Consider the following 23528-nt stretch of genomic DNA (forward strand, 5'->3'; position numbering starts at 1 on the left):
GAGCCTTTATCTAAAATGTTGTATGAGTTGGAGAACACATCGGGAGGGATCATAGAACATTCCTACATACAGAATCCTTCCAGATACTTGGAGTTAAACCAAAAGTTTCAAAGGGTTTCAAGTCCGGAGACTGAGATGGCCAAAATGGTGATTTTGAGGCCAATTAACATTTCTTTGTGGATTCTGTCTGCTTGGTGTTATTGTCTTGCTGGAAGAGGCAACTAGGTTTTTGGCTAAAATGTCCTGGTACAAGTTCATGATGCCATTGACCTTAATAAGGGCCCCAGGACCAGTGGAAACAAAATAGCACCAAAACATTTTGAGGTCAAACTCACCACTGGTGTGTGTGGGCAAGGAGCTTAATTTTCCTGTCATCTGACCAAAGCACCAGTTCCAATCCAAGTGCCAATGCCATTTAGCAAATCAGGTGTTTACATTTGTTGGAGGACGTGAAAATAGAGCTCTTTGGCCACGCACACAAGTGGTGGGTTTGGTGTCAAAATGAGAATGCATGAGCAGACAATAACCCCGCCTACTGTAAAATAGGGTGGTGGGTCTTTGATATTGACCACAGAGTCCTACTTTATACTACTCAAATCCTGGGTGAAAGAATGCCAACATCTCTACCCCTCTCACCTCACCCTAGCCTATCGATTCCCACAATCTCTTACCACCCTCGTGTTCCACCACTTCTCTTACTGTACACCCCCCTCTCCTCATCCAATCATTTCATACCATCCTGTCACAACCACCAACCCCACAGTGAGAGAGCGACACACACCAGACTCAATGTAGATTTGGTGCAGTCTTTATTTGAGCACTCAGCCACTCCGTAGCCTCAGATATCACAGCAAAAAGGAGTCAGATTTAAACAGAAAGCAGTTCAATATGTTTTCAAGTTCATTACTTCCTGTTCCAAGTCTCTCAACACAATCATTTAAAGTGCATTTCAGATGGAGCTTTCTCTTTTTTTTTGACAAGCTCAAGAACTTCGTGACAATTACACACAGATATAGATAATGTATGTCATATACATATAAATAATTAGCATTGTGTACAACAGTATGTTTTCAATCGTTATCGTATTGCACAAATTAAATAGCAGTATAGCAAACACGGAAGTAAAACAGAATTGGCAGGAAGATTAACACAAAACACACGAGAAAACCGATCCTCGGAGCAGACTCTCCATTTTTAGTTTCCTGTCACAGGTGAGAAAAACAAGTTCTACTGTACAGTCAATGTGGTGGCTGGCGAGGTGAAGGACTTGAACAGGACAGTACGTCATACAGTACTGCATATTGAATATACTCGTGTTACGGAGTTGTACGTTTACAGCAGTAATATTAGACTACAACAAAGCGAAAGATTATGGACCCCAAACTGAACCCTTTCCACCTAGAAGATAACTGGTTCATGTTTCTATTATCCTACCAGTAGTCCTTCTACAGTAGAGGTTCTACTGGTAGCGAGGAGACATATCGGCCGTGTCCAAATATTTGTACTTGCGTTCTAAATAGCAGGCTGATTAGGTATGCGAAAATAGAGCGTTTTATAGTATGTGACATTTAGAAAATGTTGTTTGCTTTACATGCCAGGATGTTGTATTAATTTTGGCTTTTAATCTAGTATGAATAGCTGCATGCTACTTAGGACGAGAATTGTCTTTTCAGAGCCACATGTTTTTGACAACGGCAGATAATCAGAAAAAGGGGACAGACTAACAAACACAAGTGTGCATTCCTTGACGCATTTTCAGATATGTGTTGTTCACTATCTGCATACATTTTTACTAAACAGTACGTTCTGAATAGTATGTACTGTAGAATGATTAGTATGCAGTATGTCGTTTTAGGAAGTAGCAGGCAAAACAGATTTCGGACACAACCATTGTCTGCCTGGTGCGATAGTTGCCGCGTTCCACACGGCACCCTAATCCCTATATAGTGCACTACTTTGGGAACGTCTGGGCTCATAAGGCTCTGGTCAAAAGTAGAACACTATAAAAGGGCATAGGGTGCCATTTGGGAAGCAGCCCGTGTTTAAGACCACCCTGATGAAATAATGAACATTAACTGAACAGATGGTTATGAGCGGGAAACACATCCCGCTGTTTACAATGTCATTTCATCAATGAAACTACAGTTTCAGCATTTCTCAAATATAAATACAATAAAAATGCATAAATTAAAAAAAGCTAGTAAAAAAGGAGCCTTAAAGCTAAGATTTGGTAAGTCGGAAAGAGACGGCAACACAGAGACAAATCTCCTCAAGACTGCTTACAAGAAAGAGGAGGCACACCAGAGAGCATCAAAGCATGCGAGCTGTCAGCACTGGAAGCATAGCTTGGCGAGCTTTTTCAAATACAGTACTGTAGCTCCACTAACCTGGCCTGTGTTACAGAGAATGCTACTGTAGTGGGAAAGAGACACAAACAGGTTTGCCCTCCCCAGTCAGAATGTGTTGAGAGTGACCCTGCGACAGTAAATACTAAGTGTGACTGGCATTCTAACATCTGCTAGGCTGCGCGGGCATAACGCATAACCCTGTGTTGAACCCTGTAGAGGGGCGGAGGGATACAGAAAGGGATATACCTGTGAACCCAAGGCAGACTCACTCTCTCCTTTCAGCAAACACAGTTGGGCCTACTCTTACCGTACTCTTCCATTCCTCCAGGAGGAACACTCCCTCATCTACATACCCAACTATCTATATGGTCCTAGTTTAATCAAAGAGATGGAGATCACACCAAATGTTCAGGACCACGAGAATTGAAGTCACAAAAGCAGGCACTTTTGTAATACACAAGAAGAGCATTGCTGCTCCATGACCTTATTCTTTATTCTATCCTATTGACCGTACAGTCAATTCGAGGGCAAGTTTTTTGTTCAATCTACATACCATATTATGGTAAGGCAAAGCTAGACAACCGGAAAATAATAATGCATTATTAATAAATCGCAGCCCTTTTCAATAACTTTAGGTCACTATTCTTGGGGGGTTTGGTTGAGAACTTCTCAGAGGTAAATCCGTTGAGCTTCTGTTAAGATCTTGTTAATCTAAAAAATATTTCCACCCCTGAATATTCTAAATCCTTTAAATCAAGGACTCTCACTGTCAAACAGGAATTGATTAAATTCATCTCTGTCTCATCCCTACAGGTCCTCAAATAGTAGTTCATTTATTGTTTGTTTATCATTTGAAGAGATGAAATGTATTAAAATGATGTTGTTCTTCTCTGGGTGGGATAGGGAAGCAGCCTTGCATTCCAAATAGGAGAATTGATTTGGAGTGACATTTCTCATGTCCCGGGACTGTTGGGAGTGATGTCATGTACATACTTTGTGGGGTTGCTGTTGCCAGTCTGTTTGTGTATCATGCCAACTCCTTTACACTCATTATCATGCCAAACACGTTTGGCTTGACAATGACAGCGATGGAGTCAGAAAAAAACTGATCTGGAACCAGGATAGGAATGCTGCCGAATGTACTTCGAAACGCTTGACAAATATAACACAAGGGTACATGACCTTTACTGGGCATGGCTTTCAATCATTTAGAAATGGGAAGACAAATACTTCAAGAGCTGTGTGGCAGCAAGACAAGTGCTTGGGATATCAAGTACATTTGTACACTACAGCTGGCTTAACATAGGATCATAATGAGAGGGGTACATGAAGGCCAACAGCACATTGTCCACTGTGCTGTCACTATGTACCAATGAGACTTATCTTCCATGAGTAGGGCACAACTGTGTTGCATAGAAAAGCATGGGAAGCTTTAGTGGGGGAAGAAGAATTACCAAATTAAGTTACAGAAAGAGCCATTCTCAATCTTATCTTTGAGACTGTGTTGACTGGGTGATGTTGTTCCTCTCAAAGCATTCTACAACGTATGCTGAGCCAACCAATCAGAAGACTTGGGATCAAAAGGTCAGTTATGACATAAGGGAAATAAGGACCTGATAGGTCAAGGGTATAAATGGCGCCCATTAGGCTCCTACTTAAAGCTCTCTAGGACTAAACATAGCGACGGACCAGGAAGTAGTTAGACATTATGGCTTTGAAGAAGAGGAATGAGAGTCGTATCCCTCTCTACCCTCCTTGACACGCTGGCCCACTGTGACACACTCAATGGGACCCTTGGGGGAAGGACTGAGAGAAGAAGGTGTGGTAGAAGACATGGAGGGTGGGTGTTAAACCGTAGGAATGAGTGTCCCTGCTGTCGACAGGGACACACCTCTGCTGTGCCACTCGGCCGCGTAACCATGCCAACTGGACCCGGCTCGACACCATTACGGAATCACATGGTCACCACAAGCCTGCACACTATAACAGCAATATTGTTTCAAGCTAGGACCTTTTCTTTATTTTTCTTTCTTTCTCTCCCCTTCTATTAAGGGCCCTGGCCTGAAGCACATCTAGAAGCGGAGCTCTTCTCTTCTGCAGCGTCATTAAAGTAGAGTGTAGGAGGCCTCTTCCTACAGACCAAACTAGACCTTCTCATTACGGAAGCACGGGGAAACAAAGACAGCTATGTCAGAGCACCAACTGCACAAGATGGCTCCTCTAGATGGATCCCTGCTATCCCTGTGTCTCAATCCAACTGCAACGGACAAGACAGACAGACCGACTGACTGACTGACTGTCGGTAGTCGCTACAGCTACATTTGAGAATGCACCAAAACACGCAAGGCAGAGAGAATAAAGGTGTTTTGAAACCAGAGAGAAGTAATACTGAGAAGTGGCAAGGGGAACTTTAGAACCTAACACAGCTGTTAGAATCTCCCCAGTTTAGCCAGAGGGACAATATCTGATGTAACTATATTCTCTAGACTATATAACCAAAATATCTGCACTTCTAAAAGTGTTCCCCGCTCATCCCCGCTCAAGTCAAAAGGGATTCTCTGTTCCTGTAACCGTTTTTCTGTGTTATAATATTGTCTTCATTCATCTAGGACACTGTTCAGTGAGTACATCAGGTCAATAGCTATACTAAGCGCAACAACTACATACAGGTATCATGTAGTAGTTCAGTAAGTCAACTATTATTAGGGCACCTAAATGCTATATTAAGGTCAGATAGTTGTACTTGCGGTGTACCTACGCACGCAGGACCATCATCTGCGACACGTTTTGGTGTACCTACGCACACAGGACCATCATCTGCGATACGTTTTGGTGTACCTACGCACGCAGGACCATCATCTGCGATACGTTTTGGTGTACCTACGCACACAGGACCATCATCTGCGATACGTTTTGGTGTACCTACGCACGCAGGACCATCATCTGCGATACGTCTTGGTGTACCTACGCACACAGGACCATCATCTGGGATACGTTTTGGTGTACCTACGCACGCAGGACCATCATCTGGGATACGTTTTGGTGTACCTACGCACGCAGGACCATCATCTGCGATACGTTTTGGTGTACCTACGCACACAGGACCATCATCTGCGATACGTCTTGGTGTACCTACGCACGCAGGACCATCATCTGCGATACGTTTTGGTGTACCTACGCACGCAGGACCATCATCTGCGATACGTTTTGGTGTACCTACGCACACAGGACCATCATCTGCGATACGTCTTGGTGTACCTACGCACGCAGGACCATCATCTGCGATACGTTTTGGTGTACCTACGCACACAGGACCATCATCTGCGATACGTCTTGGTGTACCTACGCACGCAGGACCATCATCTGCGATACGTTTTGGTGTACCTACGCACGCAGGACCATCATCTGGGATACGTTTTGGTGTACCTACGCACGCAGGACCATCATCTGCGATACGTTTTGGTGTACCTACGCACGCAGGACCATCATCTGCGATACGTTTTGGTGTACCTACGCACACAGGACCATCATCTGCGATACGTCTTGGTGTACCTACGCACGCAGGACCATCATTTGCGACACGTTTTGGTGTACCTACGCACACAGGACCATCATCTGCGACACGTTTTGGTGTACCTACGCACGCAGGACCATCATCTGCGATACGTTTTGGTGTACCTACGCACACAGGACCATCATCTGGGATACGTTTTGGTGTACCTACGCACGCAGGACCATCATCTGCGATACGTTTTGGTGTACCTACGCACACAGGACCATCATCTGCGATACGTCTTGGTGTACCTACGCACGCAGGACCATCATCTGCGATACGTCTTGGTGTACCTACGCACGCAGGACCATCATCTGCGATACATTTTGGTGTACCTACGCACGCAGGACCATCATCTGCGATACGTTTTGGTGTACCTACGCACGCAGGACCATCATCTGGGATACGTTTTGGTGTACCTACGCACGCAGGACCATCATCTGCGATACGTCTTGGTGTACCTACGCACGCAGGACCATCATCTGCGATACGTTTTTGGTGTACCTACGCACGCAGGACCATCATCTGCGATACGTTTTGGTGTACCTACGCACGCAGGACCATCATCTGCGATACGTTTTTGGTGTACCTACGCACGCAGGACCATCATCTGGGATACGTTTTGGTGTACCTACGCACGCAGGACCATCATCTGCGATACGTTTTGGTGTACGTACACATGAGGAACCATCATCTGTGATATGTTGTGGTGTACGTATGCATGAGGAACCATCATCTGGGATATGTTGTGGTGTACCTACGCACGCAGGACCATCATCTGGGATACGTTTTGGTGTACCTACGCACGCAGGACCATCATCTGCGATACGTTTTGGTGTACGTACACATGAGGAACCATCATCTGGGATATGTTGTGGTGTACGTATGCATGAGGAACCATCATCTGGGATATGTTGTGGTGTACGTATGCATGAGGAACTATCATCTGGGATATGTTGTGGTGTACGTATGCATGAGGAACTATCGTCTGGGATATGTTGTGGTGTACGTATGCATGAGGAACTATCGTCTGGGATATGTTGTGGTGTACGTATGCATGAGGAACCATCATCTGGGATATGTTGTGGTGTACGTACGCATGAGGAACTATCATCTGGGATATGTTGTGGTGTACGTATGCATGAGGAACCATCATCTGGGATATGTTGTGGTGTACGTATGCATGAGGAACTATCGTCTGGGATATGTTGTGGTGTACGTATGCATGAGGAACTATCGTCTGGGATATGTTGTGGTGTACGTATGCATGAGGAACCATCATCTGGGATATGTTGTTGTGTACGTATGCATGAGGAACCATCATCTGGGATATGTTGTGGTGTACGTATGCATGAGGAACCATCATTTGGGATATGTTGTGGTGTACGTATGCATGAGGAACTATCGTCTGTGATATGTTGTGGTGTACGTATGCATGAGGAACCATCATCTGGGATATGTTGTGGTGTACGTATGCATGAGGAACTATCGTCTGGGATATGTTGTGGTGTACGTATGCATGAGGAACCATCATCTGGGATATGTTGTGGTGTACGTATGCATGAGGAACTATCGTCTGGGATATGTTGTGGTGAACGTATGCATGAGGAACTATCGTCTGGGATATGTTGTGGTGTACGTATGCATGAGGAACTATCGTCTGGGATATGTTGTGGTGTACGTATGCATGAGGAACCATCATCTGGGATATGTTGTGGTGTACGTATGCATGAGGAACCATCATCTGGGATATGTTGTGGTGTACGTATGCATGAGGAACTATCGTCTGGGATATGTTGTGGTGTACGTATGCATGAGGAACTATCGTCTGGGATATGTTGTGGTGTACGTATGCATGAGGAACTATCGTCTGTGATATGTTGTGGTGTACGTATGCATGAGGAACCATCATCTGGGATATGTTGTGGTGTACGTATGCATGAGGAACTATCGTCTGGGATATGTTGTGGTGTACGTATGCATGAGGAACCATCATCTGGGATATGTTGTGGTGTACGTATGCATGAGGAATCATCATCTGGGATATGTTGTGGTGTACGTATGCATGAGGAACTATCATCTGGGATACATTTTGGTGTACGTATGCATGAGGAACCATCATCTGGGATATGTTGTGGTGTACGTATGCATGAGGAACCATCATCTGGGATATGTTGTGGTGTACGTATGCATGAGGAACTATCATCTGGGATACATTTTGGTGTACGTATGCATGAGGAACCATCATCTGGGATATGTTGTGGTGTACGTATGCATGAGGAACCATCATCTGGGATATGTTGTGGTGAACGTATGCATGAGGAACTATCGTCTGGGATATGTTGTGGTGAACATATGCATGAGGAATCATCATCTGGGATATGTTGTGGTGAACGTATGCATGAGGAACTATCGTCTGGGATATGTTGTGGTGAACATATGCATGAGGAACTATCGTCTGGGATATGTTGTGGTGTACGTATGCATGAGGAACCATCGTCTGGGATATGTTGTGGTGTACGTATGCATGAGGAACCATCGTCTGGGATATGTTGTGGTGTACGTATGCATGAGGAACTATCGTCTGGGATATGTTGTGGTGTACGTATGCATGAGGAACCATCATCTGGGATATGTTGTGGTGAACGTATGCATGAGGAATCATCATCTGGGATATGTTGTGGTGTACGTATGCATGAGGAACTATAATCTGGGATATGTTGTGGTGAACGTATGCATGAGGAACTATCATCTGGGATATGTTGTGGTGAACGTATGCATGAGGAACTATCGTCTGGGATATGTTGTGGTGAACATATGCATGAGGAACTATCGTCTGGGATATGTTGTGGTGTACGTATGCATGAGGAACCATCGTCTGGGATATGTTGTGGTGTACGTATGCATGAGGAACCATCGTCTGGGATATGTTGTGGTGTACGTATGCATGAGGAACTATCGTCTGGGATATGTTGTGGTGTACGTATGCATGAGGAACCATCATCTGGGATATGTTGTGGTGAACGTATGCATGAGGAATCATCATCTGGGATATGTTGTGGTGTACGTATGCATGAGGAACTATCATCTGGGATATGTTGTGGTGAACGTATGCATGAGGAACTATCATCTGGGATATGTTGTGGTGAACGTATGCATGAGGAACTATCGTCTGGGATATGTTGTGGTGAACGTATGCATGAGGAACTATCGTCTGGGATATGTTGTGGTGTACGTATGCATGAGGAACTATCATCTGGGATATGTTGTGGTGAACGTATGCATGAGGAACTATCGTCTGGGATATGTTGTGGTGAACGTATGCATGAGGAACTATCGTCTGGGATATGTTGTGGTGTACGTATGCATGAGGAACCATCATCTGGGATATGTTGTGGTGAACGTATGCATGAGGAACTATCATCTGGGATATGTTGTGGTGTACGTATGCATGAGGAACTATCGTCTGGGATATGTTGTGGTGTACGTATGCATGAGGAACCATCATCTGGGATATGTTGTGGTGAACGTATGCATGAGGAACCATCATCTGGGATATGTTGTGGTGAACGTATGCATGAGGAACTATCATCTGGGATATGTTGTGGTGAACGTATGCATGAGGAACCATCATCTGGGATATGTTGTGGTGAACGTATGCATGAGGAACTATCATCTGGGATATGTTGTGGTGTACGTATGCATGAGGAACCATCATCTGGGATATGTTGTGGTGTACGTATGCATGAGGAACCATCATCTGGGATATGTTGTGGTGTACGTATGCATGAGGAACCATCATCTGGGATATGTTGTGCTGTACGTATGCATGAGGAACCATCATCTGGGATATGTTGTGGTGTACGTATGCATGAGGAATCATCATCTGGGATATGTTGTGGTGTACGTATGCATGAGGAACCATCATCTGGGATATGTTGTGGTGTACATATGCATGAGGAACTATCATCTGGGATATGTTGTGGTGAACGTATGCATGAGGAACTATCATCTGGGATATGTTGTGGTGTACGTATGCATGAGGAACCATCATCTGGGATATGTTGTGGTGTACGTATGCATGAGGAACCATCATCTGGGATATGTTGTGGTGTACGTATGCATGAGGAACCATCATCTGGGATATGTTGTGGTGTACGTATGCATGAGGAACCATCATCTGGGATATGTTGTGGTGTACGTATGCATGAGGAACTATCGTCTGGGATATGTTGTGGTGTACGTATGCATGAGGAACCATCATCTGGGATATGTTGTGGTGTACGTATGCATGAGGAACCATCATCTGGGATATGTTGTGGTGAACGTATGCATGAGGAATCATCATCTGGGATATGTTGTGGTGTACGTATGCATGAGGAACTATCGTCTGGGATATGTTGTGGTGTACGTATGCATGAGGAACTATCGTCTGGGATATGTTGTGGTGTACGTATGCATGAGGAACCATCATCTGGGATATGTTGTGGTGAACGTATGCATGAGGAACTATCGTCTGGGATATGTTGTGGTGTACGTATGCATGAGGAACTATCGTCTGGGATATGTTGTGGTGAACGTATGCATGAGGAATCATCATCTGGGATATGTTGTGGTGTACGTATGCATGAGGAACTATCGTCTGGGATATGTTGTGGTGTACGTATGCTTGAGGAATCATCATCTGGGATATGTTGTGGTGTCCGTATGCATGAGGAACTATCGTCTGGGATATGTTGTGGTGTACGTATGCATGAGGAACCATCATCTGGGATATGTTGTGGTGTACGTATGCATGAGGAACCATCATCTGGGATATGTTGTGGTGAACGTATGCATGAGGAACCATCATCTGGGATATGTTGTGGTGAACGTATGCATGAGGAACCATCATCTGGGATATGTTGTGGTGAACGTATGCATGAGGAATCATCATCTGGGATATGTTGTGCTGTACGTATGCATGAGGAACCATCATCTGGGATATGTTGTGGTGTACGTATGCATGAGGAACCATCATCTGGGATATGTTGTGGTGTACGTATGCATGAGGAACCATCATCTGGGATATGTTGTGGTGTACGTATGCATGAGGAATCATCATCTGGGATATGTTGTGGTGTCCGTATGCATGAGGAACTATCGTCTGGGATATGTTGTGGTGTACGTATGCATGAGGAACCATCATCTGGGATATGTTGTGGTGAACGTATGCATGAGGAATCATCATCTGGGATATGTTGTGGTGTACGTATGCATGAGGAACTATCGTCTGGGATATGTTGTGGTGTACGTATGCATGAGGAACTATCGTCTGGGATATGTTGTGGTGTACGTATGCATGAGGAACCATCATCTGGGATATGTTGTGGTGAACGTATGCATGAGGAACTATCGTCTGGGATATGTTGTGGTGTACGTATGCATGAGGAACTATCGTCTGGGATATGTTGTGGTGAACGTATGCATGAGGAATCATCATCTGGGATATGTTGTGGTGTACGTATGCATGAGGAACTATCGTCTGGGATATGTTGTGGTGTACGTATGCTTGAGGAATCATCATCTGGGATATGTTGTGGTGTCCGTATGCATGAGGAACTATCGTCTGGGATATGTTGTGGTGTACGTATGCATGAGGAACCATCATCTGGGATATGTTGTGGTGTACGTATGCATGAGGAACCATCATCTGGGATATGTTGTGGTGAACGTATGCATGAGGAACCATCATCTGGGATATGTTGTGGTGAACGTATGCATGAGGAACCATCATCTGGGATATGTTGTGGTGAACGTATGCATGAGGAATCATCATCTGGGATATGTTGTGGTGTCCGTATGCATGAGGAACCATCATCTGGGATATGTTGTGGTGTACGTATGCATGAGGAACCATCATCTGGGATATGTTGTGGTGAACGTATGCATGAGGAACCATCATCTGGGATATGTTGTGGTGAACGTATGCATGAGGAACTATCATCTGGGATATGTTGTGGTGTACGTATGCATGAGGAACCATCATCTGGGATATGTTGTGGTGTACGTATGCATGAGGAACCATCATCTGGGATATGTTGTGGTGTACGTATGCATGAGGAACCATCATCTGGGATATGTTGTGGTGTACGTATGCATGAGGAACCATCATCTGGGATATGTTGTGGTGTACGTATGCATGAGGAATCATCATCTGGGATATGTTTTGGTGTACGTATGCATGAGGAACCATCATCTGGGATATGTTGTGGTGTACATATGAATGAGGAACTATCATCTGGGATATGTTGTGGTGAACGTATGCATGAGGAACTATCATCTGGGATATGTTGTGGTGTACGTATGCATGAGGAACCATCATCTGGGATATGTTGTGGTGAACGTATGCATGAGGAACTATCGTCTGGGATATGTTGTGGTGTACGTATGCATGAGGAACTATCGTCTGGGATATGTTGTGGTGTACGTATGCATGAGGAACCATCATCTGGGATATGTTGTGGTGTACGTATGCATGAGGAACCATCATCTGGGATATGTTGTGGTGTACGTATGCATGAGGAATCATCATCTGGGATATGTTGTGGTGTCCGTATGCATGAGGAACTATCGTCTGGGATATGTTGTGGTGTACGTATGCATGAGGAACCATCATCTGGGATATGTTGTGGTGAACGTATGCATGAGGAATCATCATCTGGGATATGTTGTGGTGTCCGTATGCATGAGGAACTATCGTCTGGGATATGTTGTGGTGTACGTATGCATGAGGAACCATCATCTGGGATATGTTGTGGTGAACGTATGCATGAGGAATCATCATCTGGGATATGTTGTGGTGTACGTATGCATGAGGAACTATCGTCTGGGATATGTTGTGGTGTACGTATGCATGAGGAACTATCGTCTGGGATATGTTGTGGTGTACGTATGCATGAGGAACTATCGTCTGGGATATGTTGTGGTGTACGTATGCATGAGGAACCATCATCTGGGATATGTTGTGGTGTACGTATGCATGAGGAACCATCATCTGGGATATGTTGTGGTGAACGTATGCATGAGGAACTATCATCTGGGATATGTTGTGGTGTACGTATGCATGAGGAACCATCATCTGGGATATGTTGTGGTGTACGTATGCATGAGGAACCATCATCTGGGATATGTTGTGGTGTACGTATGCATGAGGAACCATCATCTGGGTTATGTTGTGGTGTACGTATGCATGAGGAACCATCATCTGGGATATGTTGTGGTGTACGTATGCATGAGGAATCATCATCTGGGATATGTTTTGGTGTACGTATGCATGAGGAACCATCATCTGGGATATGTTGTGGTGTACATATGCATGAGGAACTATCATCTGGGATATGTTGTGGTGAACGTATGCATGAGGAACTATCATCTGGGATATGTTGTGGTGTACGTATGCATGAGGAACCATCATCTGGGATATGTTGTGGTGTACGTATGCATGAGGAACCATCATCTGGGATATGTTGTGGTGTACGTATGCATGAGGAACCATCATCTGGGATATGTTGTGGTGTACGTATGCATGAGGAATCATCATCTGGGATATGTTGTGGTGTCCGTATGCATGAGGAACTATCGTCTGGGATATGTTGTGGTGTACGTATGCATGAGGAACCATCATCTGGGATATGTTGTGGTGAACGTATGCATGAGGAATCATCATCTGGGATATGTTGTGGTGTACGTATGCATGAGGAACTATCGTCTGGGATATGTTGTGGTGTACGTATGCATGAGGAACTATCGTCTGGGATATGTTGTGGTGTACGTATGCATGAGGAACTATCGTCTGGGATATGTTGTGGTGTACGTATGCATGAGGAACCATCATCTGGGATATGTTGTGGTGAACGTATGCATGAGGAATCATCATCAGGGATATGTTGTGGTGAACGTATGCATGAGGAATCATCATCTGGGATATGTTGTGGTGTCCGTATGCATGAGGAACTATCGTCTGGGATATGTTGTGGTGTACGTATGCATGAGGAACCATCATCTGGGATATGTTGTGGTGAACGTATGCATGAGGAACTATCGTCTGGGATATGTTGTGGTGTACGTATGCATGAGGAACTATCGTCTGGGATATGTTGTGGTGAACGTATGCATGAGGAATCATCATCTGGGATATGTTGTGGTGTACGTATGCATGAGGAACTATCGTCTGGGATATGTTGTGGTGTACGTATGCATGAGGAATCATCATCTGGGATATGTTGTGGTGTCCGTATGCATGAGGAACTATCGTCTGGGATATGTTGTGGTGTACGTATGCATGAGGAACCATCATCTGGGATATGTTGTGGTGAACGTATGCATGAGGAATCATCATCTGGGATATGTTGTGGTGTCCGTATGCATGAGGAACTATCGTCTGGGATATGTTGTGGTGTACGTATGCATGAGGAACTATCGTCTGGGATATGTTGTGGTGTACGTATGCATGAGGAATCATCATCTGGGATATGTTGTGGTGTACGTATGCATGAGGAACTATCGTCTGGGATATGTTGTGGTGTACGTATGCATGAGGAACTATCATCTGGGATATGTTGTGGTGAACGTATGCATGAGGAACTATCATCTGGGATATGTTGTGGTGAACGTATGCATGAGGAACTATCGTCTGGGATATGTTGTGGTGAACGTATGCATGAGGAACTATCGTCTGGGATATGTTGTGGTGTACGTATGCATGAGGAACCATCATCTGGGATATGTTGTGGTGTACGTATGCATGAGGAACCATCATCTGGGATATGTTGTGGTGAACGTATGCATGAGGAACTATCGTCTGGGATATGTTGTGGTGAACGTATGCATGAGGAACCATCATCTGGGATATGTTGTGGTGTACGTATGCATGAGGAACCATAATCTGGGATATGTTGTGGTGTACGTATACAATTTGATTTAATAGATTGTACTGAAGCGTGCTTTTGGAGGGGAAAAACAATTATTGTGTTATGCTTGACGCCTTTGTATAAGGCAGATACCAAATGTACACGGGTCACTGTTATTTCGGACCTTGAGTGAGTCTTACTGGAAGCGCAGCAGGCTAGCTAAAATAGTCTGTGGGGTCATATATTTATTTACGCAATAAGGCCCGAAGAGGTGTGGTATATTTGGAAATATACCACGAACCCCCGAGGTGCCTTATTGCTATTATAAACTGGTTACCAACGTAATTAGAACAGTAAAAACAAATGTTTTGTCATACCCGTAGTATACGGTCTGATATACCACGGCTGTCAGCTAATCAGCATTCAGGGCTTGAACCACCTAGTTTGTTATTTCGGATATAATCTACAAGTCTTCCATTCTTACAGGGTAGACATGGTAACCTTGCTGAGGTGAGGCCTGGAAGCCTTTAGAAGAAGTTAGATATTTTGGGTTTGAATGGGTAGAAGGTGGTGCTGAGTGGTCTTGCTACATGGCAATGTTTGAGAGTTGCGAGATAGCGGTCAGTGGCTCTTTGGCTTGGGATGTCGTAAGAGGCTGGGATGGACTAGACCCTCTGGCCTTGAACCCGCCAATCTCTGGTTCTCTGAGGCCTGGAGTCTGTCTGGGTGCTTTGGTCCGGGGGCAGGCCGGCAGTGCAGGGCCCTGGGAGGGTGCAGAGGCCTGGTTCACGGAGCTGTAGCAAGGCAGACCTCTGAAGGGAGGTGGGAGCAGCCTGGACTGTGGAGTTGTGAAGCCCGGCCTGGGACTGCTCCTAAACTGGATTCCTCTCACCACCCTGGGGAAGCCTGCCATGGACGTCTGGTTGGAGTTGGTTATGGGGCCTTCCTGTGGCCTTTTAGGGATGGAGGCTGTTTTCAGAGAGCCGGGGGTCTGCGGGAGGCTAGGGGCAGGAATCATTTTGGCCGGGTCCCCACAGCCTGGGTTGGAGGAGTCCCGGGGGGCCTCGTGTGGGCTGAGCTTGTTAGTCTTTCCTGGGGTTGAGGTTGCTGCACGCTGTTGGGCCATGGCCTGGAAGGCTGTAGTATTTGAGGCTGGGGGAGGAGAGAAACAACATACGATAAGCATCTAAAACGGTATATAAACAAACTACAGCATGAACCATTGTACGCCATCATAAATCATTTCTGTTCTTCGGCTTGCGAAACCAAAACATTTTGTCCAGTCTGTTTCGCCTAACAGTTGCAAAACAAGCCTACAATTCCCACGAGGCTAGACACTGTGTACTGTAGCGCCTCTCCCTTTTTTCATGACTGTAGAGAGAGAAACTAATTGCGCGCATTCAACACATGAAACGCCATAGGAGATTGGGGCTTTGATTCCGGGCACTCTTTGGAGACAGCAGCCAGGCCGCCTGCTACAGTACAGTAGTCATCTCTATCTAAACTGATGTACCACTGCAGAGGCTGGGTGGGGGAGGTCACCATCAAAAGAGCCCTCCTCCTGCGTGCCGACTCGCTCACCTCCGCAACACCATACCACACGTCGCTTCGCTGCTGAAAAATAAGGAAGACATGGGATGACAGTAGCTCTCCCCGGGCTGTGTCTGGCCGCCAGGCACCAGCGTAACAAGGTGCCCCGGTGTGCCGCTATGCCAGCACATCCTCAATTAGAGAAAGGTTAGTTAGGGTGTGCACATAGGGGGCCCACTTCAGCCCGCTCATTAACATTTAACGCTGCTTGTTGAATGGGGAACATGGCGGCAGCCCTGCCTCATACACGCCTGTCAGTCAATCAGACTATGAGACAGAGAGAGCAAGAGGGAGATCGAGAGAAAGAGATAAAAAGAGAGATAAGAGAGATAGAAAGACGAGTGAGAGTGAGAACGAGAGAGAGGAACGGGAAAGAGAGGAGAGGAAGCACTAGATCGAGGCAGGCTGACTCAAAGGGAATTATTCTGTCAGATGATTCGTCTGTTTGGGGGGTGGGAGGGAGGTGGGAGGCTGGCCAGTGCAGGTGGAAGATGTTTATTTTTTACACCTGCAAAAACAGCAACAAATCCCAATTGCAAGGCAAGGTGACGACTTCATTTCTATTTCGGAGGTGTTTATCATGTTAGTTTAACAAGAGATAGAGATCTAAACAGATCCGACACACAGTCTGCAATCATACAAGTGCATTCCGTTTCATCACATCATTCTCAGTTACATTACACTGAAGTCTGGGAGAGAGGAACCATACACAGGTGCAGTTATCCTTTTGATACATTGCACAGAGATCTATGTATGGAAACATTCACACGGCTAGCGTTGAGCTTTCGACATCTTAGCCGATCAGACGTCTCAAAGCTCCGCCAGATCAGCCCTCCTCTTCTCACCGCCATTCATTGACTATGGAGACGAATTCACTAGTCCACACTGCCACCCTGTGGCCACCGCTGTATACTACACCCCCCACCGGTATCCCCCAGCACTGTGCTAAGCAGCATTTCTACACAACGCCACACTCCCCCTGACGCTACCGATTGGGCCGATCTCTGGCTTTAATGTCAATGCTGCTCTGTTGGCCCTGGGGTTATTTCAACAGGAAAAACATCCCTTTCCTCCAGAGTCCAGACAGTCAGGTAAGAAGGTGTCCCCCTGCCCCCTTTACTGGACAGCAGACTGTTATGACTGCCAGGCACTTTTCAAAGTCTGCGATGGAGGGGATGACGCCTGAAGACGTGGGGGTGGGGAGGTTTCTGGCCCTCGGACGAGGCTTCATAAATAATGGATGACAACTCGCGGGGGATTAGGGAGCGGTAGCTAATGAAAGGTGACATGGATTTCTGGAGCCCAACGCAGCACTGGAGAGGCGGAGAGTCTGGTTTATAAAGCCCAGCAGGTGTTTCAAGGAGGGATTCACCTTGTCCCCCCCCCACCCACCCACCCACCCCTCCCACACAGTCAGACAGGGACACTGAAGCGCATGCGTGGGTGGATGGAGAGTACCTCTCGATTACCAAATCCAGAGTGTTCCGCTTGTCCACCCCATCCCATACTTTAATTTTTTTGTGGTGTCTTTCCAATAGGTGATATATTTTATCAGATTTTCTGAGTGTTGTCCTGAGGCTCTATGGGGTTGGTTTGAGTTGGTGAACTGAGCCTCAGAACCAGCTGGCTGAGGGTACTCTTCTCTTGTTTCATCTCTTGACATTGTAAAGCTGTGTGATGGAATGTTTTGGGGTCACTTGTTTTTAGATGGTTGTAAAATTTGATGCCTCTTTTTTCTATTCGAATGAGGAGGGGGTATTGACCCAATTCTGCTCTACATGCATTATTTGGAGTTTTTCTTTGCACTTGCAATACACTCTTGCAAAACTCTGCATGCAGTATTTCGATTGGATGTTTGTCCCATTTGGTAAATTCATTATTAGAGATTGGACCCCATACTTCACTGCCATATAGAGCAATTGGTTCTATAACTGAAACATTTTGAACCAGATTCTAATTGAAATTTCTAATGGCATAGAATGCTCTTCTTGCTTTGTCTCTCAGCTCATTCACAGCCATTTGAAAGCTACCTGTGTTGCTGATATTTAGTCCTATATATGTGTAGTTTTTGGTGTGTTCTAATAGAACTGTGTCCAAATAGAATTTATATTTGTCATCCTTATTTCCAGACCTTTTTTGGAATATCATTATATTTGTTGTTTTTTAGGTTAATGGTCAGAGCCCAGGTCTGACAGAACCTGTGGTTAAAGGTCAGAGCCCAGGTCTGACAGAACCTGTGGTTAAAGGTCAGAGCCCAGGTCTGACAGAACCTGTGGTTAAAGGTCAGAGCCCAGGTCTGACAGAACCTGTGGTTAAAGGTCAGAGCCCAGGTCTGACAGAACCTGTGGTTAAAGGTCAGAGCCCAGGTCTGACAGAACCTGTGGTTAAAGGTCAGAGCCCAGGTCTGACAGAACCTGTGGTTAAAGGTCAGAGCCCAGGTCTGACAGAACCTGTGGTTAAAGGTCAGAGCCCAGGTCTGACAGAACCTGTGGTTAACGGTCAGAGCCCAGGTCTGACAGAACCTGTGGTTAAAGGTCAGAGCCCAGGTCTGACAGAACCTGTGGTTAACGGTCAGAGCCCAGGTCTGACAGAACCTGTGGTTAACGGTCAGAGCCCAGGTCTGACAGAACCTGTGGTTAACGGTCAGAGCCCAGGTCTGACAGAACCTGTGGTTAACGGTCAGAGCCCAGGTCTGACAGAACCTGTGGTTAACGGTCAGAGCCCAGGTCTGACAGAACCTGTGGTTAACGGTCAGAGCCCAGGTCTGACAGAACCTGTGGTTAACGGTCAGAGCCCAGGTCTGACAGAACCTGTGGTTAACGGTCAGAGCCCAGGTCTGACAGAACCTGTGGTTAAAGGTCAGAGCCCAGGTCTGACAGAACCTGTGGTTAAAGGTCAGAGCCCAGGTCTGACAGAACCTGTGGTTAACGGTCAGAGCCCAGGTCTGACAGAACCTGTGGTTAACGGTCAGAGCCCAGGTCTGACAGAACCTGTGGTTAACGGTCAGAGCCCAGGTCTGACAGAACCTGTGGTTAACGGTCAGAGCCCAGGTCTGACAGAACCTGTGGTTAAAGGTCAGAGCCCAGGTCTGACAGAACCTGTGGTTGACGGTCAGAGCCCAGGTCTGACAGAACCTGTGGTTAACGGTCAGAGCCCAGGTCTGACAGAACCTGTGTAGATGATCTAGGTGCTGCTGTAACCCCTCTTTAGTGGGAGACAGCAGCACCAGGTCATCTGCGTACAGCAGACACTTGATTTCAGTGTTGTGTAGGGTGATACCAGGTGCTGCCGATTCTTCTAATGTTTTTGCCAAATCATTAATGTAGATGTTAAATAGTGCTGGACTTATTGGGCAGCCCTGTTTCACTCCCCGTCCCTGAGAGAAGAAGTATGTTTGCTTGTTGCCAATTTTAACCGCACATTTGTTTTTAGTGTACTTTGATTTAATAAAATCATGTTTCCCTCCAATACCACTTTCTATTAGTTTATAAAAACAGACCTTCGTGCCAAATTGAATCAAATGCTTTCTTGAAATCTACAAAACACGAGTAGATTTTGCCTTTGTTTTGGTTTACTTGTTTATCAATTAGAGTGTGGAGGGTGTAAATGTGGTCTGTTGTACGATCATTTTTTAGAAATCCAATCTGGCTTCTGCTCAGGACTTTGTGTTCGTCAAGGAAATTATGTAGTCTGCTATTCATAATACTGCAGAGAATTTTCCCCAAGTTGCTGTTAACGCAAATTCCTCTGTAATTACTGGGGTCAAATTTGTCTACATTTTTATAGATTGGTGTGATCAATCCCTTGTTCCAAATATGGGGGAAAATACCTGCAGTGAGGATAACGTTGAAGAGTTTGAGTATAGCCAACTTGAATTTGTGGCCTGTATATTTGATAATTTCATTTAAAATACCATCAGCGCAACAGGCCTTTTGGGGTTGGAGAGTGCATAGTTTTCCCAATAATTCTTCTTCTGTAATTGGGGTAATCCACAGGATTCTGATAGTCTTTGACTGCTGATTCAAGGATTTGTAATTTTCTTGTATATCTTTTTGTTCTGGGCTCTTTGTTATATTGCAGTAGAGGTTTGCAAAGTGATTTCTCCACATATCCCCATTTGAGAGCCAATTCCTCATGATGAGGTTTGTTTAATTTATTCCAATTCTCCCAGAAGTGGTTTGATTCTATGGATTCCTCAATTCCATCCAGCTGATTTCTAATGTGCTGTTCCTTTTTGTTCTTGGGGTGTGTTTGTATTGCTTCAGTTTTTCCCCATATTGAAGGCGTATATTTTTGTTCTTTGTCTGTGTTTTTGATTAGATATATTTCTCAATGACCTTCTTAGATTTTTGCAATCATTATCAAACCATTTTTCATTATCTGTTATTTCTGGTTTGATCTTATGCTTCTTTAGATTAGCCAAGGAGGCTAATTTGTCAAATATAAAGTTTATGTTCCAAACAGCCAAATTTACACCTTCATTGCTGTAGGAGAATGTTAAGGCTAAAAAGTTGTCCAGGAGAGATTGTATTTTTTGTCTACTAATTGCTTTTTCGGTAGATGTCTGTACTGTTTGCACTCCATCTATAGGCCTGTTTTGTACCATGTAATTTATTGGGCCGTGATGCTTCATGGTTGGGTTCTGCTCTTCTCAGATACACTGTGATTTTACTGTGGTCTGAGAGAGGTGTTAGTGGGCTGACTGTGAAGGCTCTGAGAGACTCTGGGTTTAGGTCGGTGAGGAAGTAGTCTACAGTGCTGCTGCCAAAAGGGATGAGTTTCTATGGGGGTATGTGGGGAGGGAAAGATTGTTGCTTCCTGGTAGGTGTTTATCTCCATGACTGTTAATAGTGTCTTGTTCTTCTGCTGTTCTAGCATTCAGGTCTCCACAGACCAGTACGTTGCCTTGGGCCTGAAAGTGACTAATAGAATGGAGAAACTCTCTTCATTGAAGTAGGGTGACTGAGGGGGGAATGTATGTGGCACAGACGAAGACGTTTTTATCTGTCAAGATAGCCTCCTTGTTGATTTTTAACTATATAAAATAATTCTCCCGTTTTGATCAATTCGATTCAGATTTATACCATATTAGCATTCCCCCGGAGTCACTGCCCTGTTTGATTCCTTTTAATTTAGTGGATGGTACGATTATCTCCCTATAACCTAGTGGACAGCCAGTGGAAACATCACCTCTGCACCATGTTTCCTGTAGTACTACAATATCAACATCATCAATTTATTTCAGGAAGTCTGGGTTTCTGCTCTTTAGTCCAAAAGCAGAGGACTTCAACCCTTGTAAATTCCAACATGCAACGTAAAAAGATAACCTTTTTTTCTCCATTACCTTGAGACAAACATTCACAATCCAACAAGGACTGTTAAAATAAGATTTTTCAATTACAGTAAACTGTTATTATGCAAATGTGATATGTTTATAATTTAAGATCGAATTTGTGTCATGCCACTTGGGTTCTCTCTCTCTCTCTCTCTCTCTCTCTCTCTCTCTCTCTCTCTCTCTCTCTCTCTCCTCGGAGTTAAGGTGGAAGGTCTCTCTCTCTCTCTCTCTCTAGAATCTCTTTCTCTCTCTCTCTCAACTCTCTCTCTCTCTCTCTCTCATGCCTCTCTCTCTCTCTCTCTCTCTCTCTCTCTCTCTCTCTCTCTCTCTCTCTCTCTCTCTCTCTCGTCTGAATTGAATTAATAGTAATTCAAATTATAGAAAGGAGAGGGGGGAAATGCAATTTTTCAGATCCATGACGGAGGCTGTGATGGATGATGAGACGCATACACTGAACAAAAATATAAACGCAACATGTTAAGTGCTGGGACAAAAGGCCACTCTAAGATGTGCAGTTTTGTCACACAACACAATGCCACAGAATTGGCATGCTTACTTCAGGAATGTCCAACAGAGCTGTTGCCAGGGAATTGAATGTTCATTTCTTTACCATAGGTTGTTTTACAGAATTTGGCAGTACGTCTCAACCGGCCTCACAATCGGAGACTACGTGCATGGGTCAAAGGTTTCGGGTAGCCTTCCACAAGCTTCCCACAATAAGTTGGGTGAATTTTGGCCCATTCCTCCTGACAGAGCTGCTGTAACGGAGTCAGGTTTGTAGGTCTCCTTGCTCGCACACGCTTTTTCTGTTCTGCCCACAAATTTTCTATGGGATTGAGGTCAGGGCTTTGTGATGGCCACTCCAATACCTTGACTTTGATGTCCTTAAGCCATTTTTCCACAAATTTGGAAGTATGCTTGGACCCATTTGCGACCAAGCTTTAACTTCCTGACTGATGTTTTGCGATGTTGCTTCAATATATCCATGATGCCATCTATTTTGTGAAGTGCACTAGTCCCTCCTGCAGCAAAGCACCCCCACAACATGATGGTGCCACCCCCGTGCTTCACAGTTGGGATGGTTTTCTTTCGGCTTGCAAGCCTCCCCCTTTTTCCTCTTAACATAATGATGGTCATTATGGACAAACAGTTCTATTTTTGTTTCATCAGACCAGAGGACATTTCTCCAAAAAGTACGATCTTTGTCCCAATGCCAGTTGCAAACCATAGTATTTAGCAGATTAACACTGGAGTGATAAATGATCAGATGGTCATGTACAGGTAGAGATACTGGTGTGCAAAAGAGCAGTAAAGTAAATCAATAAAAACAGTATGGGGATGAGGTAGGTAAATTGGGTGGGCTATTTACCGATAGACTATGTACAGCTGCAGCGATCGTTTAGCTGCTCAGATAGCAGATGTTTAAAGTTGGTGAGGGAGATAAAAGTCTCCAACTTCAATGATTTGTGCAATTCGTTCCAGTCACAGGCAGCAGAGAACTGGAAGGAAAGGCGGCCGAATGAGGTGTTGGCTTTAGGGATGATCAGTGAGATACACCTGCTGGAGCACATGCTTACGGGTGGGTGTTGCCATCGTGACCAGTGGACTGATATAAGGCGGAGGTGTACCTAGCAAGGACTTGTAGATGACCTGGAGCCAGTGGGTCTGGCGACGAATATGTAGCGAGGGCCAGCCGAATAGAGCATACAGGTCGCAGTGGTGGGTGGTATAAGGTGCTTTAGTAACAAAGCGGATGGCACTGTGAAACTGTATCCAGTTTGCTGAGGAGAGTATTGGAAGCCATTTTGTAG

The 23528-nt window shown here is 45.1% G+C and overlaps 3 protein-coding genes across 4 annotated transcripts in view; all 3 read right to left on the minus strand.

Annotated features, from left to right (window-relative positions):
* Positions 1 to 792: 792 nt before the first annotated feature.
* On the minus strand, positions 793 to 6465 carry LOC118368016 (uncharacterized). Its single transcript, XM_052485835.1, has 5 exons — positions 6454 to 6465; positions 6237 to 6405; positions 6069 to 6152; positions 5859 to 5900; positions 793 to 5690 (listed from the first exon to the last, which is right to left on the minus strand). The coding sequence occupies exons 1-5, from the start codon at positions 6463 to 6465 to the stop codon at positions 5041 to 5043; spliced, it is 957 nt and encodes a 318-aa protein (XP_052341795.1). The 3' UTR covers positions 793 to 5040.
* Positions 6104 to 15287, minus strand: LOC127913560 (uncharacterized). The gene is made up of 4 exons (XM_052485837.1): positions 15277 to 15287; positions 7793 to 14991; positions 6448 to 6658; positions 6104 to 6194 (listed from the first exon to the last, which is right to left on the minus strand). The coding sequence occupies exons 1-3, from the start codon at positions 15285 to 15287 to the stop codon at positions 6465 to 6467; spliced, it is 7404 nt and encodes a 2467-aa protein (XP_052341797.1). The 3' UTR covers positions 6104 to 6194; positions 6448 to 6464.
* Positions 14991 to 23528, minus strand: part of ccser2b (coiled-coil serine-rich protein 2b) — a 120390-nt gene continuing 111852 nt past the window's right edge. The window contains exon 11 of one of the 2 annotated variants that reach the window (XM_035753752.2): positions 14991 to 15944. In XM_035753752.2, coding sequence (XP_035609645.2) covers positions 15379 to 15944 — 566 coding nt within the window. In that variant the 3' untranslated portion in view covers positions 14991 to 15378. The remainder of the gene's footprint in view (positions 15945 to 23528) is intronic. The other variant, XM_052491356.1, reaches the window with a different exon arrangement.

This window comes from Oncorhynchus keta, chromosome 3, assembly GCF_023373465.1.
Source record: "Oncorhynchus keta strain PuntledgeMale-10-30-2019 chromosome 3, Oket_V2, whole genome shotgun sequence".
Lineage (NCBI taxonomy): Eukaryota > Metazoa > Chordata > Actinopteri > Salmoniformes > Salmonidae > Oncorhynchus > Oncorhynchus keta.